This window comes from Mytilus californianus, unplaced genomic scaffold, assembly GCF_021869535.1.
Source record: "Mytilus californianus isolate M0D057914Y unplaced genomic scaffold, xbMytCali1.0.p SCAF_6, whole genome shotgun sequence".
Classification (NCBI taxonomy): domain Eukaryota; kingdom Metazoa; phylum Mollusca; class Bivalvia; order Mytilida; family Mytilidae; genus Mytilus; species Mytilus californianus.
In genome coordinates this window covers 10,357,827-10,376,217 of record NW_026262712.1, presented here as the reverse complement: position 1 = coordinate 10,376,217, position 18,391 = coordinate 10,357,827, and the positions used below count along the sequence as shown (strand labels likewise).

Here is an 18,391-nt window from a genome sequence, read left to right as displayed (position 1 = left end):
CATTCGGTATTTAAGAGTTTGCAGCTGCTACTCTGACTTTATAAAAAAGTCAACAGTGTGTGAGCAGAAAGTTGATGAGCCAAGGTTATGTCAAAAAACGTCTCGAACTGTTTCTGAAACAAGCATTTGAAGATACCAAGACCTTGTTGATAAATATTCCGTATCAACTTCACAAATAATACATGATGGTCTTGAAGTATAGATTCTAGGTACTGACGTTGTTAATCATCTTAATAGTGTGTTACGTTCCCCTCGTTTTTCCTTGTATATTTCTAACCTTTATTGTTTATCCATTTTTTATTACTAGTATATACTTATGATCGGTACTGTTACATGCCACAATTGTGCTATAGTAAATTTTGAGTTCTTTTCTTTCATTTTTGATTATGTCATGCCTTTTTTGTATATCTTTGTTGAAACAGTTATTTGTTTTATAGTGATTAAGATTATATTACAATGTTGATTGCTGTATCCCGATTTTTGACGTTTTTACCAACTATGTCTGTTATTTTTGCCCACACATTGTTGGCAATACAATGGAATTCTATACGACTGTCATACAAGTGAGAGGTTTAGCTAACTATAAAACCAGGTTTAATCAACCATTTTCTACATAAGGAAATGCCTGTACCAAGTCAGGAATATGACAGTTGTTTTCCATTCGTTAGATGTGTTTAATCTGTTCGTTTTGATATATATATGCCAGTGAAAAAGAAGTCAACATAAAGGTGAGATAAAAGAAGAATATACTGTCGTTTTCAAAATTGTATTTCAATAAAACTGATCATTGTAAAGTATAAAAATCAGTACATTTCTTATAAAAATGAATAGCAAACTACATCTTTCCGTGTCCAAAAGGAATGCTACTAATTTTGAGGAGTATCACCACTTCCAACGTGGCTGTAATGACAAAATTCATTGTCTTAGTAAGTTTATATATGTTTGTACACCTGTACACAGCTGAGAGTGGATAGTACTTGTTAGGCGAGCGTTGTAACGATTAACATAGTATACATTTTGAATTTTATCAGTATTTGAGATGATACAAATTACATTTTAGGGTTGAATCCCTATATTTGTTTACCTTTGGGCAAGAACTAACATGTCAATAAAAAGGAATTTGTTGGCTTAACAACAGCAGTATTTTCATTTGGTCACGATCTAGATTTACGAACCTTATTCTGACAGTTATAATGAAGATAATGTAAATTTTTTTAATATAATTACCTGATATTTTATATTAACATGATTAATATGTGTGTTGTCTACATATAAATCTTAGTTTTATAGTTAATACATAACAATGAATTGAGCTCAGAATATTATAACTACGAAGGGAAAGAATGCCCAATCCAGTGATACACTTCCTTAATATGGTAGCACCTTGTTGAAAGCGTAAACACCGTGTTTACTGGAACAGACTTCCAACTCTCCTTGTCAACATGTGAAAAACATAACCAATAGATGATTTCAATGTCTTTAGATTCATATTTTTTTCTGGAATGTTAAAATACTGATTCTGGTTGATGACCAGCCCAACATTTATTTCGATATGTTAAAGTGATTTTGTAAAATGAGTGATTTTGTAAAATTCGTATTATTTCCGGAGCTTTGTGTTAGATTAGAATCATGAAATTTTTACCTATTATGTCTGTTTGTTGTGTTCACACATTGTTGTCAATATAATTGAATTTTATGTGACTGTCAAACAAGTGAGAGGTATAAATCCAGCTATGAAACCAGGTTTAATCTACCATTTTCTGCATAAGAAAATGCCTATACCAAGTCAGGAATATGACAGAAATCCATTCGTTTGATGTGTTTGGGATTTTGATTTTGCCTTTTGATTAGGGACATTCCGATTTGAATTTTCGCTTGGAGTTCGGTATTTTTGTTATTTTACTTTTTTCTGTAATTAGATTGAATCTTCAAAAATTAAACAAGGTCATTGCTTGTTTAAGTTAATAGAAAATTATTAATCTTTAATAAGGTAGATTTGGTGTAAAGACCTGACTGGTGTGTTCGTTTTGGCTAATGTAGTCATCTTCATTTGAGACAACAGTCCCTGTTACTTGCTTAAGTGTTGCATTCTTTGTCTTTTTTGTTTTGAACGTTTACTATAAGGAATAATTATGTCAACTGTATCTGGTATAAGGAATGAGTGTAAGGTGTACATACCATTGTAGGGTTCATCTGACTGTAACTTTATTTTCATGGTTCGTGTCCAACGAGACAACTCCACGAAAAGACAGAAGTTATCAACTATAGGTCACAATAGGGCCTTCAATATTGAACAAAACACATACTGTATTGTAATCTATAAAAAGCCTTAAATGACAAATTTAACGTAACAGAATTCAAACAAAAAAAAACATTATATGATATACAGAATGCGGCGGGTTTAAACATGTTTGAAGGCCCCCAATAACCTTGAACACTAGGGTAACGGCACAACACAAGAACAAACAATGCAATTAATACAATAAAATAAAAAAGATATACGAAACAGCAATAAACGACAATCACTCAATTACAAGCTCCTAACCTGGAACAGTCACATATTGAATAAGTTCAGATCCGAGTGTACTCGCAATTACTAACTGACAGCTAGTCCCAAAGCCCATAACAAAAGCCTGTATCTAATCTAAAGTGCTCAAGAATTCATATACCAATTTTGAGTGTTCCACATAGACATCAGCATAATACAATTTACCGAATAAAATCATTTTGCGCAGGCCTTTCTCCAGGATTTTTTGATAATACAATTATTTTTTTGTGTGAGTAGAACGAAATAAATGAAATGTCTGTTTGGGTTAAGGAGTTAATTATCCATTAAAAATTCTTACTTTATTAAAAAGTATTTTAAGCGCATGTGTCTCGATTTTTGTAGATCTGCATGTACAGTAAATCTTCCGAATGCATTATGTATTCGCGTAAAAGTTATATTGGAATACGATCCGTTTAAATTTGCCAATATACTTAAAAATTTCAGAGGTTATTCTTTGCTGCTTAAATATAAGTTGAAGTTCTGGTGATGTATACAACCAGTATAGAAAAAAATATATTGAGGTTTGTGCGTGAGTACTGGTTTACATAGAAATATTTCACATTTATTTTGCATATCGTCAGTTCATTTTCGACTAGTGAGTTGGAGTAAAAATCCCTTTTGGTAGCTTTTGACTTTCTCCATGTGAGCATACCATACGTGTGTTATCTTTTCATATTCATCTTTTGTAAACTTCATTTTAACCAAATACCAATGTAACATATTGGCTATGTATGAAAATTTCGTCGAATTTTTCTCGGGAACTTATAATACTTGCGAAAAATGTAACTCTATGTTTCATGTGAGCATGTTACATCGTTTGATGCATTTTCAGATTCAACACTCTACAACATCCAGTTTAATAAATACTTATATATTCCCTCACATAATGGCAGAGTATGAAAGTTTCGTTGTGTTTTTTTTAAAAAGTACAAGTCAGGCCTTGCAGCACATTTGTTGTTCTCAGAAATCAACCAATCAAACTACTGGATTTTTGTTTCGAGTAAAAACCATTACCCTTGGACGTTTTGCTGTTTTGAATCTCGCATCACGTGAGCATGCGTCTATCACATGATGTGTTTTCACATCCATTGCTCATCAACTTTCTTTTCACCGAATAATTATAGCGGGGATAAAATTTGTGAGCCATAGCTCACAGTTCAACTTAATCAACTACTAGTATACATAAAAATGTTGCATATTCGTAGGAATCGTAGGAAATTGAATAAAATGGTTGTTATAATATTGATAATCTCAGTTCAACGACGTATTTGACCGTTATGTAATATCAATGTAAAAAAAAAAAAAAAAAACTAGCTATTTCATTTTATGAACCCATATTTATTTTGTTGTTTTAGGTTCGATCAACAAGGCGTTTGTTTACATGGTGTCATTGATTAGATGGTTTCTACTTCAATCTGTAATACATTACCACAACCGAGTCTGATAATACAACCGAGTACAACTTGTCATGAATAACCCGATATATTTTCTGAACATGAGTTAGAGGCTTTGTACTGGTTAGAGTTTTGTGGACTTTCATTTGTCTTTTCCCCGTATCATGGATACTTGGTGTCTTTTCCCTTTCTTTGTCTTCCGATTAACGCGCCGTGATGGAATAGTAATAGTTTTGAACAGTCCGTTTGTCTGTCCAAAACACAACATTTCCCAGAGACCGCTTGGCAGACAGCTAACATACTTGGTAGAATTATTTTTCAAGACATTCTCTTGATCATACTTTACCATGTTACCGCCATTTGGACTTTAAAATTCTTATGAAAGTTATGGGACCATATTGTTTTTTATGTATCACAATGGTGTCATGTGAACGCAACCCATTTGTGACAGTCTACCAGAAGGCTTACATACTTGGTAGCAATCTTCTTAAAATATAGATCTCTCATTTTGCAATACTCTTTAGACTTCAAAAAAATAAGAGAATTTACTCAGATCGACTAGGTAGGATTGTTTCTCATTATTGGAAGAATATCATGGTCTATACCGTGTTTTTTTTAGAAATACATTTTATAAAAAGGATAGTCCCATAAAGACATCTTATGAACACACCTTCTCAAAAACCGTTTGACAGAAAGCTCTCATACTTGTTAGAGTATTTAACAATATGATATCGTCATTTTGATATGACGATTTCACAGGAGTTATTGAACTATGACAAACACAATGACACCGCGTCTTGTGAGTTCTATGATGGTTTGACAAAAATCGTAGAAAGTAGAAATCTCGTATTACATTTTTATATGGAAATAGACCATTGCACTTTGATCTCAAATATATAGATATGTCCATTTTTATCAAAAGTGGACATATAACACAATACAATTCACACGATGACCTATTAAACGCACTCCTCTCAGATGGTTTGATAAAAAAACTTGCATGTTTGGTACGATTGCTTGCCATCATATGTAGTAAAGTATATAAGGAATGACTGTAACATTTTTTCTATCGATGAAGAAATAACTTAAAAAAAGTGGTACACACTGAATAACCTAGAGGTTTATTTAAAAGTGTGCACCTCATTTTTTATGTTATTTCAAATAGTACTTATATCGTATACCTGTTTTAAGATATAATGAGCACGATATAACAAAATGCGATACAATACAAAAGAAACCTCAGCGACCTTTTTTGATTCATTAAAAACAAAATAATAATTTAACAAAAAAAATCCAAATATGACACAGACAACGAACAACGACAACCAGGGAATTACTGGTTACTTGGTCGAGATATAGTCCGGTCGATTGGTGAAATAATTGTGTGTTTGATGACAAAAGTATCAAATTTGGCATGGTAGTAGGGGTGGTTATTCCAAACAAAATGAGCTATGGTCCCACCTTGAAATTTCAAAATGGCGGCTTTTTTTCAAAATGTTCGCCATTGAATATCAAAACACACAAATTTAACTTATATTAGGTTACCAAATGTTTCTTTTTGGTGCAGAATAGATTAAAAGCATGAAACATGATTGCCATTATGAACAAATAAGATTTGTTTTGTAGGTATTGGTATTTTTGTAGATGTATATTTTGAGATAAAAGTGCAAAATTGTAGATGCTGAATTACCATCAAGATCTTCTAACTAAGCCAGCTTTAATTGAAAAGAATGTTTTTTTTTTGTCAAGAATAGATTAAAGAAAATTGCCAGTGTCCCGCTTATAGCAAACGATCTGACCCAGAAGTAGGAACAGGATACACAACACTTGAAACATTTTTAGAACGATGTCAACTAATTGACTGGTTCCCGAAATGGGTAAACTTTTTTAGGAGCGGATTTGTTGATTCTAGATACACGAGACATTGTTGATCCACGTGTCTTCGAAACTATTAGAAATGTTGAACATCAGTTTGTAGCTTACAGACTAGAAAATAAGTCAAAGTCCCTCTTTGTACCAATTAAACAAAACAAGCTATTGCTGTTTAATCGACAACAACTGACGATTGAGACAAACAGCAGATAACATCTTTGAAAAAAACCTGTTCTTTGTTTTCACAAATGTATGTTTCATGACTTAGATGGATTCGTACGGCATAAAAACCAATCATACTCTCAAGCCCTCTCACAGTTTGGAGAGATTCGTCTAGGATCAAAATCTGAGCTGTTAGTTCCATTGGAAAGATGGACAGTGCTGCACGAGCAAGCACAAAATCCAGACCTTTTGGTCATAGATGGCGCAGCAATAATTAATTTGTTGAAACCCTATGAAAGTAAGACATTTGAAGACTATTTTAGCGATATTTTCAAAGGTATTCAAACTAATGTAAAGGAGATATAGTCGGTTCAATTTTCATGCAGGGTTCAATTTTCAATATAGTATTTTGACCCCGGGTTATATTTTCAGGAAGGGGGATTTTCCATATGACACCTGCAGTCGACATTAAAACTGTACCTCTGAAATATCACAAAATATTGGAGATGAACACTTTATCGATAAAAAAATATATACTTCTGCCGATCTATAAGTTTACATTCGTCGAATGGTTTGAATAAAAACCATACAAACCTATGAAAGTTATCAACAAATTAAAACATTATTAAATTTGTATTATTTTCGAATGTTTTTTGGGATGAATAAATACACATCCACGTTTATTTTCTATTTAGAGCTTGTTTTATCTATATATAACATCATGCACATTTATTTTATACCTTGAATTTGACATACACGGTCATCTCAGTACCAGAATCTATGACAAACGAGACGATTTTAATTTTGAAATTATCAAATTCCCGCACCTTAGTAGCAATATACCAACCACTTGCATATGGGATATACATTTCCCAACTTATTCGGTATTCGAGGACATGCAGCAACTACTCAGACTTTATAAAATGTCACCAGTGTCTGGGCAGAAAGTTGATGAACCAGGGTATGTCAAAGAACGTCTCGTCCTTTTTCTAAAAACGTTCATCGGAAGGTACCAAGACCTTGTTGATAAATATTCCGTATCAACTTCACAAATAATACACGATGGTCTTGAAGTATAGATTCTGGGTACTGACGTTGTTTATCATCTTAATAAACGTATTTTAGTATTCTTTTATTTGTCTTTATGAATATATCTTTTACTGTTTAGTTTGTTTTAGTGGTATCCATTTGACGTGGCTCTGTACATCCAGTCATTGTATTATTGTTCTATGATAATTTTTGTATTCTTATCTTTCATTTTTGCTTATATGCTTTGTCTATATACCCTTTAGTGTTTCTTTGTTACATATGACGTGGCTCTGTACTTATACATCCTGCATTGTGTTATTGTGCCATGGTAAATGTTTGTTTACATTTTTTTTTATGGTGAATAAGATAATAACACAATGTTGACTGCTGTACCCCTAATTTTGACATTTTTACCTATTATGTCTGTTTGTTTTGTTCACACATAGTTGTCAATATTATGGAATTGTATGCGACTGTCATACAAGTGAGAGGTTTAAATAGCTATAAACATACGTTTAATCCACCATTTTCTACATAAGAAAATGTCTGTACCAAGTCAGGGATATGACAGTCGTTGTCCATTCGTTTGATGTGTTTGAGCTTTTGATTTTGCCATTTGATTAGGAACTTTCCGTTTTGAATTTTCCTCGGAGTTCAGTATTTTTGTGATTTTACTTTTTATTACAAGGTTAAATCCTAGCTATGCTACTGATTCTTGTTTCATTTATTTTGGCATTGCACAAGTCGTGTCTTCTTTTGACTGTCCATGGCGTTTAAACACTAAATCTATGTCTGGTATGTGTTTTAATTTTTTTTAGTCTCTGATGCATGATTTTTTTACTATCAATTGTGTTTGGCTTTTAACTAGCGTTCAGTAACTGTGAGTGCTTTGAAATCGTACTTTCGTCTTAATATGACATGTTGACACAATTTGTCATGCATTTCTATTATTCAATGTTAATTTATTTGTCTCGTCTCACAATTTTTGATAAGTTTTTAGTATTACGATAGATTTTCACTTCTGTACTCGTACTGTGAACAACAAAATTATTTTTTTAAATGTTTCTGTACTCCTAACAACAAAATTATTATATCTAAATTTATATGTGTACGTTACTTTATTAAACGCCATTTTGTCCTAGGTTAAAGTTGTCTTAATGACATTGGTACATATATTTTACTTATATTGTATTTATATTGTGTCATAGATAAATCTCGTTCAGTGTTTATTTACTTGTTTTTGTTTATATGTCTTTTTGATCGAGTTAAGCCATTTCAGTTGGTGTTTTATTGTGTGTCTTTATATGTTATAAAAGTTACACTACTGTTTCAGGTTAGTATGAAGGTTGACAATTAAACCCGCTACATTGGTATGTACCTGTCCTAAATCAGGAGTCTGTGGTCCAGTGGTTGTCATTTGTTGGTGTGATTCATAAGTGTTTCTCGTTTTTTTATATAGATAACACCGTTGGTTTTCCTGTTTAATTGTTTTACACTAGTCATTTCGAGGCCCTTTATAGCTTGCTCTTCGGTGTGCGGCAAGGTTCCGTGTTGAAGACCGTACTTTGACCTATAATTGTTTTCTTTTTACACCTTGTGACGTGTCTCATTGGCGCTAATACCACATCTTCTCGTTTATATTTACCATTTAAATGATTTAAACCGAGAATCAGATATTGAAGTCTGATTTTCTATAAAAGTAATGGAATTTTAAAAGGACCTCTTTTCATAAAAATCATTGATTTTTAGGCTCTTTTAGATATATTGCTACAAGTATGTGTTTCAATGTAACTCTTGGCAGTCAAATTCCCAACAGTCATAAATATAAATGTAATTATAGAAAAGATAATGCAAAAAATTATTAATATTCAAAACTTTAATTGTTAAAATGTAATCCGACAATTTGATCTTAATACAAAGTTTATTGATTGATTACAAGTTTTGAACATTTATTTGTATCTGCATTCTCCTTGTTTTACTCAGGAGCATCAATATCGAGTATAAACAAGTAGTTGCATGCTCCATGTCGACATGGTTTTTATCAATACTTTTCAGTAAATGCCTGTTTTGGTCTCCGGTTATAGTAAACGTTTATTTTGATCAAACGTTTCAATTATCCATTGAACAATATCGCACCTATGATATTTGCACGGCTCTAATAACACAGCAGTTATGTTCAAATTTTGAATCGTACAGCTAGCGCCGGTGAATGACATATTCGACTTACTGCTTTCATTAACCTATATAGGTCAACGACATTTGTATGTATTTAATGAAAAAGTAACAGATTTATCTTTGCGTTTTTAAAAACATATAAATCACCGTACCTTAGCACCGGTGAAACAGCAATTAATCATTAAGATAATATGATAGTTATCAAATGTGTCCAAATTATTTCTTCGACGCCATGGTGGAATCCAATTTCAAATGTTTTTTTTTTTTTTTTTTTTTTTTTTTATATAATGTGTCGGTATAGCTTAGATATAATTTAATTATGAGTAGAATAATTTTTTTGCAATATTCATCATCTTTATTGTTTTTCTCATTATATCAACGTTGAAATAAATCTTATAATGTTATCTATATTGGCTGATTTGTCAATACCATGTTTAAATAACAATTCTAAACTGAATTGACATTTTCTTTTATTAGCAACACCACACGCTGTTCATATTGGAACATCTAATGCTAGGTTTCTGTAAAACAATATGTTGTACAATTTTGTCATAAGCCAGACAATTCAAACAATGGCCATCCATTTTAGTAATATCAAAACGTTTTATTGGTTCTTTTTATTTATCAATTGTAATGTTGATTAAGACTTTTTTTCAGATAATATAAAGAAAATGTCTGCAACACCTATTCGAGTATGTCTTCATATTTAGAACACGTTTTTACAACTTTATTGATATCCATCCATTTGTGGTTAACCTTCTTTAATATATACAATATCAGTTCAGTGTACTTCCCTATTATCACGGATCATTTCTTTAATACATTTATCATAATCTATTAAAGAGTTATCAACAGTATCCGTCATCCAATCTACTGTTGTTTTTTCATTTGGTGAAACAGGTGAATCATACATTAATAAATAACTGAGTCATATCAATCACATCATGTTTTACATTTTCTAAGAGCAACTTCCTGTATTTTGGAGGACTATAAATATGCTTTTTGACCAATATTAGATTAAAATCTAACAGTGAACGGTTGGTATAATTTAAAAACCATTTAGCTATTTTTTGTTTTACTTTGATCTAAAACCGATTTCTAAATAAATTTGGATATACTGGTAAGATCAAAATTTTATCATCAATTCGAACTGATATCGATCTATCATTATAATTTAAGTGATTTCCTGAAGTTCTGAGTACATATAAAACGAAGCTAGGAGTAATGCAACTACGCAAGTGCAATGATAATGGCGATAACAAGGTATCATTTTCATTGCATAAACAAAGAATCAATTGACTAATAAAATTTACATCATTTTCTCTCATAAGTTTGGATTGTGTCATTCTATCAAAATCTCTCTCGTGATACGAGCATACACTATTCATTAATATAACTATTTTTTTGGCCAGTTCCTTATAATGATCTTTTGATATTTTTATAACAATCTCATCATCGTGTTCCATGTAGCTTTGGAGGCAAACTAAATCTACGATGTGGTCGAGCGTAAGCAGTGGTATGATTGCCTTCAGGTTAATCTTGCTGTAAGAAATGAGGACACTATCTTTTACGGCTTTTTGCTGAAAGTAGTAAATCCCATCTCTGTTAACAAGATAGCGATCTATTAATATCTTACATACATGGTCTATATCAGATAACTGTATTGCAACATTCGACTGGTTCAATGTATAACATTCATCATATATTTGTTTACAAGTCTCTACATTGATGTTCTTTTTGGCTAATCCACAAATATTTTTTAAATTGTCAAATTTACCGAGTGTTAGTAAATAAATCAATGTTACATACTTTAGTCCACTTATGTAGTTATCCTTTCCTTCCATTCGCAATTGTTCAATATCATTAACCAAAACAGGCGGAGGCCACTTAAAGCAAAAAGCATCTAAAGCAGCAGTGGTGTTTCTGATCTCAGTGAACATTCGACAGCACTCCGGAAACCCAAGAAAAGGATCAGTTTGGATTATTTCATTAAGTAAGTCTCTCTTAAGAACTACAACAGTTCGATCTAGCACTCCAGCCTCTGTCTGATTCCTGTCAGCTTCAATTAACACTGGTTGACCTGTCTCGTCATCCTCTCCCTTGGATATCATAATGGTATTCATGATACAACGTTTAGTTAACATATTTTCTTTTTCTACGCTTGTTAACTCAAATTGCTCTGAATTAAGATCAATATCAACCAAATCATGAAATAATATGTGAGTTGTTAATATCTTTTGGTTTGCATGTTTTACAGTGTTTCTCATTGTAAAAATAAACTTGACCTTATTTAGACTTATGTTTGAGTATAAGTGATCGAGAATGTGTTTATCGTAAGAATATTGTTCACTAGTTTTATCGAATGCATCATCAATAAATACAATACTTGTCACATTAGATTTAAAAATGTCATAAACATAATTAAGTCCTATCAATTTGAAAACCTCAAAGTCTCTATTTTGTCCTTTGAGCTGCCTCAGTATTTCTAGACCGTTTCTACTTTTGCCACTGCCCTCCCTGCCAGACAATACCACAACATTCCTGCTCTCTAATAACTGGACACAATGTCTAACGGCTCCTACTTCTAAGTATTTGCCGTTTCTTTCGTGGATTTCAATTTCAGCTGATGTTTGATCTAAAGAAAAGCACATTGAAATAAACAAATGATTAGAAATTGTTTCTATATGTTTTCATTTGTCAAGGAAATATACTGAGAACATAAAATTAGTATAGACTTTTTTAGAATTTTCACTTCGACAGTTAAATTTCAAATAAAAATTTATAATTATATGCATGAGTCTGATGCGCTTTTCTGGCCTTACGTTCACTTGAAACGCTCAACGACAAGAATTTGTGAGCCAAGTTATTATTCATACATAAAGACATGATTAACGATCTGCTCAAAATGAAAATAAATTCATCTTAAAAAAAATACTATGCCCGAAAGACCTTGAACCTCATTTTTTTTGATAATGTCTAAATTTATAAACGGAGAATAAAAATAAATTTATGTTATATATCATGTCCGTATACAAATTTCATTAGGTTTTAACAAATTTAAGATTTCAAAACAAACATAGGGAAACTTATAAGTGTATCGGTATTTATACATCCAAAAATCTAATTTATCCAATATTTCAACCGCAAAATATCGGAGATAAGAGTTATCTTGAGGTTTTTTTTTGTACACTGAATTAGAGTCTGAAATTTTTTTAATTAAATGTGTAGTATACATGTAGTTTCATATCTTTGGGAGTGCCAGTTGTGAAAGTTATAATGTCCTTTACAATGTTTTATCCAATATTTTCTATACTTAAAAAATGAAATAATATGCAGGAATATGTCATCCATCAATCTTTACAGGTAAGAATCGGAATTTATCAATCACAGCTACAGATTAATTTACGACCTTCCAGCAAGGTAGTACACAGGTAATATCACTACATGGGTTAATTACAGTCAGATATATGTCGGACTAGTCGGACGTCTTTTCCCATAGGGACATTTTTAGGAGCAAGACTTAAAATGTACTGTACTTGGTAATACCATTTCACCTTTTTGATTTTGAAATTTGTTGTTTTCTAATGAAATATACAGTCACTCGATCAGCATGATCAATTAGAAAGTAGGTATATGTCAAATTATATGACTAGTTTAAAAAAACTCGCTTAGTGAAACATGCTTTCAGCAACATTTTTGAGTTCCCTTATAACTTTGGTAAATCTATGCAGAAATGTGCTTTAATCTAGGAAATATAACATTAATTAAATTGAAATGATACGATTTTATTTAAATCTTTCAGTTGCTTAAATTGAAATTGTTCAATATCATGAAGTTACAGATATATGCTACAAAACTGGTATATAAAGTCTCTCATCATTAAATTTAACTGACACAATGACTCTTTATAGCAGCGATAAATTTACAGAATTTCTTATTATTTGTGTAGATCAAACTGTTAAAAGTGTTCGGTATGACGTTTTGTGGTATTAGTATTTCAATCTAATGAATTAAAGAAAACAAATTCTGCCTAAAACCTTTAAACAAATATAAAAGATGAAAACTTGAACATTTAAGTAACAGTTTGGCAACAACTCAGAGCTATTATTAAATGAATTTGATGTTTTCACAAACCAGGGGAACTATTTCATGCATGTTCAGGACAAGTAACAAACTGTAGTTTCCGTTTATAATCGGGATAAATAATGAAATAACATAGGATATTATTGAATGCCTTGAATGACATTGCATTGGAACTTGGTACCGCCAGCGTTGTTTCCTCCACAAAAAATTAACTTTCAGAAACGAAATAACTCTATATAGGTATATAAACTTCCATATTTTAATAAAATATGTGCACAAGTTTGCGATTGGGAAAAGGCTATAGTGTTGTTTCCGTTGTCATTGTCCTACAGTACCATTATATGACGGCCTTATCTTGCATTCCTTTTTTCAACCATTAAACGTTGTCTATTGAAATAATTGTATTTTATATATTTTTTTTAATTAATTTAGCAATGGTTAAACATTTTGACAATAATTTAAATACATTAATAAACACATATATAAGCAAACAAAAATTTACAGATACAACTTATCGAATGCTTTTGTTTTTATCAGAAACTAGATTTCAGACACGAAAATAACAACATGATAATATTTTATGTTTTGTTTAATTTATTAATTTAACTTCAGAAAATCGGCACTATGTGCACATAAAAGGGTTGAATAACGAGTTTTTCCAGACATACAAGATTAATTTCAGCCATTTTTTCAATGACTCTGAACAACGTTTTCTTCATAAATATTTTTTGCTTTGAATGTAGAATGGGTATCTGTAATAAAAAGTAAAATCACAAAAATACTGAACTCCGAAGAAAATTAAAAACGTCTCTAATCAAATGCCAACACTTTATACAAATAAAAATCATTAACACGTGTTATACGAACATATTAGAAAAAAATACCGAACTCCATTGAAAGTAAATAAAAAGGGAATTGAAAACATAAAACATGAAAAATCCGAACGCCCTATTCTTGATTTCGTACAGGCATTTCTCGAAAAATAATGGTGGGTTCAACCTGATGTTATAGTTATCCAAATATCCAACATGTATGATAGTTGTAGAAAGCTCTGTTACATTGGCAAAATTTTGTGAGAAACCTAAACAGACATAATTGGTTAACGAGACAATAATTGGGATCCAGCAGCAAATTGAGAATGTTAAGCATTAATCAAAACACCGTACCCTTTTGCTATCTTCATTTTCAATACCACCGTAAGGTCTTTTGTCATTTATTAAAGTAATATTTATGGCAATCTTTTAAAAGAATTATAAAATTCAGCCTCTGCTTTTGGCTGGATTTATATCAATTTCTAATAAAAGAAACACACACGATCCAGTAGCTTTGCAAACACCATTTGGGTTATTTCTTAACGCCTAATAAAAAACGGACAGAAAGTACATGAAATTAAATCTGTAATGGAAGTTGCATGTTATAACAAAGAAGTGACACATTGATTGTAAAACCTTATCTTTGTAAAAGTCACCTCAAGTATAATTCCTCAAAGTGTTTAAAGACGTATAACATATCATACGAAAAACATTGGATATATTATAAAATGACGAAGAGGTTAAATTTATTTAATAAAAAAAAAACTCTGTTCGCTTTTCGCAGGCATACAAGTTTACAAACTTGAAAAACATATTAACCTTAGCAACTCTTGTAAAGTAACATGTTGCAAATTATAGAAATATATCAGTACATATAAATTTATGTTTATATATATTATGGTGTATATGTATCTCAACTTGTTCGATTTTCCCGTGTACAATGCATTTGATTTCAAAGAAAGAAATCTTTGTATTACTGAAAAATTATTACAACAGGGTTTCCAATATCACAATGTAATCAAAACATTTACTAAATTTTATCATCGGTACAAGGAGCGACACCCTTTCGAAAATAAATTCTAAATGCAGACAGTTAATACGTTCAGGTATTTCACATCCAATCTTTTATGGTAATATTCATTACAAAGCACAAACATGTGGGCATTCACCTTAAAAGCTAAACAAACCTTAAAACAGACTAATTAATATATATATTTGCACACCAACCGTGCAAGGGCTGTATAGCCAGTCAATGTCGTTGAAAACTTCCATATATAACAGACTAATTAAGTAGGGATATATTACGATACTGTTGTCAGGCCATTAAAGATGGCATATTTTCGTATTTATGTTGATTCAATCATAGGATCTTTCCATCGAAAATATACACATTTATTCTAAAACCAGTTGTTGGCATGATACGTGTTATATTCTTCTCATATATTTTACTATTTACACCACTGGGTCGATGCCACTGCTGGTGGACGTTTCGTTCCCGAGGGTATCACCAGCCCAGTAGTCAGCACTTCGGTGAATATCAATTATATGGTCATTTTTTAAAATTTCCTGTTACAAAATTTTGAATTTTTCGAACAACTAAGGATTTTCTTATCCCAGGAATAGATTACCTTAGCCGTATTTGGCACAATTTTTTGGAATTTTAGGTCCTTAATGCTCTTGAACTTTGTACTTGTTTGGCTTTATAACTATTTTGATCCGAGCGTCACTGATGAGTCTTATGTAGACGAAACGCGCGTCTGGCGTATTAAATTATAATCCTGGTACCTTTGATAACTAATTATAATGATATGAAACTAAACACCAAACGGGAGGGATTTTGCTTGATTTTCATATGATGAAGACATAATCTCTTAATCAGTTTAATTGATGTCTGGAGCTGGCATGTCAGTAACTGGCTTAGTTTATTTTGTTACCTTTTCTGACATCGGTCTCGGACTTCTTTAAACTGAGTTTTACTCTGCGTATTGCTATGTGTTTGTTTTTGCTACATTGGCTTGAGGTATAGGGGGGTTGAAATCTCACTAAACATGTTTAAACCCGCCGCATTTTTGCGCATGTCCAAAGTCAGGAGCCTCATGCCTTTGTTAGTCTTGTATGTTTGTTTTTTTTTTTTTTTCATTTTGAACATTTATATGTTTTGGAGTTTAGTATGACGTCAATTTTTGCTGAACTAGTACACATCTTTGTTAAATTGCCAGTTGAAGTCCGCCTCCGGATGCAGGATTTTCTTGTTGTGTTGAAGACCCATTGGTGGCCTTTTGCTGTTTTCTAACTCTTAAGTCGGATTGTTGTCTCTTTGACACTTTCCTTATTTTCATTCTCAATTTTATATGTGTATCATATTTTTGAAAGGAGTAAAAATAAATGGAATAAGTATTTTAGAAAAGTAGAAGGTCAAACAGTTAACATGTGTCAAACCCCTGATTTATATTGCGGCATTTTCATTCACTATTGCTTAGGCTCTTGACGACGTACATGACCATGGTCAATCTAATGAGTCTAAATAGATGTTCGAAACACCTTGTTATCTCTGGATTAGAAGAACTGGAATAGGATATAACAACAGTTTATTTAAACACTTTTCAACCTATCTTAATTAATATTTGTTTTCTCAAAATAATTTTTGCATTATGTACCTATGTGCAATATATATTTTTTGTGGATAATGCACACCTGGATGGGAAGACAATGATTAGACTAAAGGAACAACAAGACGATAGAGGAGTTATTGAAATAAGTCAGGCATTATTTCCTTGTTTTATTTCTAAACAATTAAGCTGACGTCTCTTTTAATGTATACACGATTTTTTTGCCCTATCGATACTTAGTAAATGCAAATGCGGCGATGACAATGTAAATTCATAACAACTGACATTAGTTATTTTTACAACATTCTTCGAGAAAGATCCAAATTGTCTGTCTTTCTAGTTTGCATACTTAAAACAGGACTAATTTTGGACGCAATAAAAGCTTAAATGTATTTTTGACAAACATCCAAAAATAATGCAAGTATATGTTAAGTACTTCTGTGTTGCTTTTGACCTTTAGATTCAAGTGTATTTTTTTAGCCAAAACACTGGCTTGGCGCAAAAAATTTTAAGCCATGTATGTATGATGAATATTTAAATAAGTGTTTAAATGATATAAAATTTGAAAATCATTTTTATTTCTTTTCTTGCATTTTTCGGTAGAAATGAACTAGACGTTTGACGTTTCAAAAGCAATTTAACAAGACAAACTAAACGTGAGGTTAATATGATAAACAAGTGAAAAACGCAAAATTCAAGATATTATGGAAACAGTACACGTTTTGACAGTTCAAAACGACGGTATTTGCATTTAATGTTGTACACTATAGTTTCTACTGGAACAGATTTGAAAACAAATTGACACTTCAAGTTTCTCCCCTTTTTTATCCCAATAAAGTATAGAAAAATTAACTGTCCGTCCGTCTGTCTATCCGTTAATCCATGGTTAGAAAAAAAGACGTATTGCTTGAAATAAAGGTAAAGTCTTATCATAATCTTGAAAAAATATTAATTTTTAGAAACATTCTTAAATTTGTGAGAAAAAAAGGTATATTATACGAATAGCGTTTATCGATTAAAAAAGATTCATGGCCGTGAATGTAACCACATTTGAGATTGCAAAATTAAGTCTCTGTTATGTCAAGAGTCTGTACAGTCTCGTGATTCAGTACCAAAATGATAATTGTCTAATCAAGAGTATATGCAAGTATATGATGAGACGAAAACTAGTAAAATTTTATAGTCCTCTTAAATTCATCAAATCTTAAAAACTCTATTTTGTAAGCATTGTTTTTTTTTTATTTTAAAGTGCATTTAGTAACTAGTACCGATTCAAGTTAACAAAAGTTTATTTTAAATCTTATGTCATCTAAGAGATAGACTAAAATTAAGTACCAATGCATTTTGTTAACGGATCAGAGAAGCGTTGGATAAAGAAAAATCGCCAATTGAGTTGCTTAAAAAACAACATGTTATGGAACTGCAAACTATTAATAACATCATAGATTAACCATTGAATTCAGCCTTAAGTGTGGTAACAAATTTATGTCTGAATGTTAGAATACCCGATGTTTTCATGGTTATTTGATTTCATGTTTTTAGAAAAATCTGCAAAAACGACTATGAGAAATTTATAATCATTAAGTATTTAAATTCATGGTTCCCTTATGTCTACGCAATCTAAGTAAATTGGTATCATGCAAATAATGATAATTTAACATTATTGGCATTTTAGGTTTTAAAAAAGTATTTTTAGCCACTGGTGCT

General features: G+C 31.4%; 2 protein-coding genes across 2 annotated transcripts in view; one reads left to right on the top strand and one right to left on the bottom strand.

Annotated features, from left to right (window-relative positions):
• The window catches only part of LOC127705292 (di-N-acetylchitobiase-like), a 393,977-nt gene that overhangs the window by 159,365 nt on the left and 216,221 nt on the right, over nt 1–18,391 (top strand). The window lies entirely within an intron of this gene.
• LOC127705289 (uncharacterized) overlaps nt 8,864–18,391 on the bottom strand; it is a 34,972-nt gene continuing 25,444 nt past the window's right edge. The window contains exon 5 of the mRNA XM_052209607.1: nt 8,864–11,815. Coding sequence (XP_052065567.1) covers nt 10,266–11,815 — 1,550 coding nt within the window. The 3' untranslated portion in view covers nt 8,864–10,265. The remainder of the gene's footprint in view (nt 11,816–18,391) is intronic.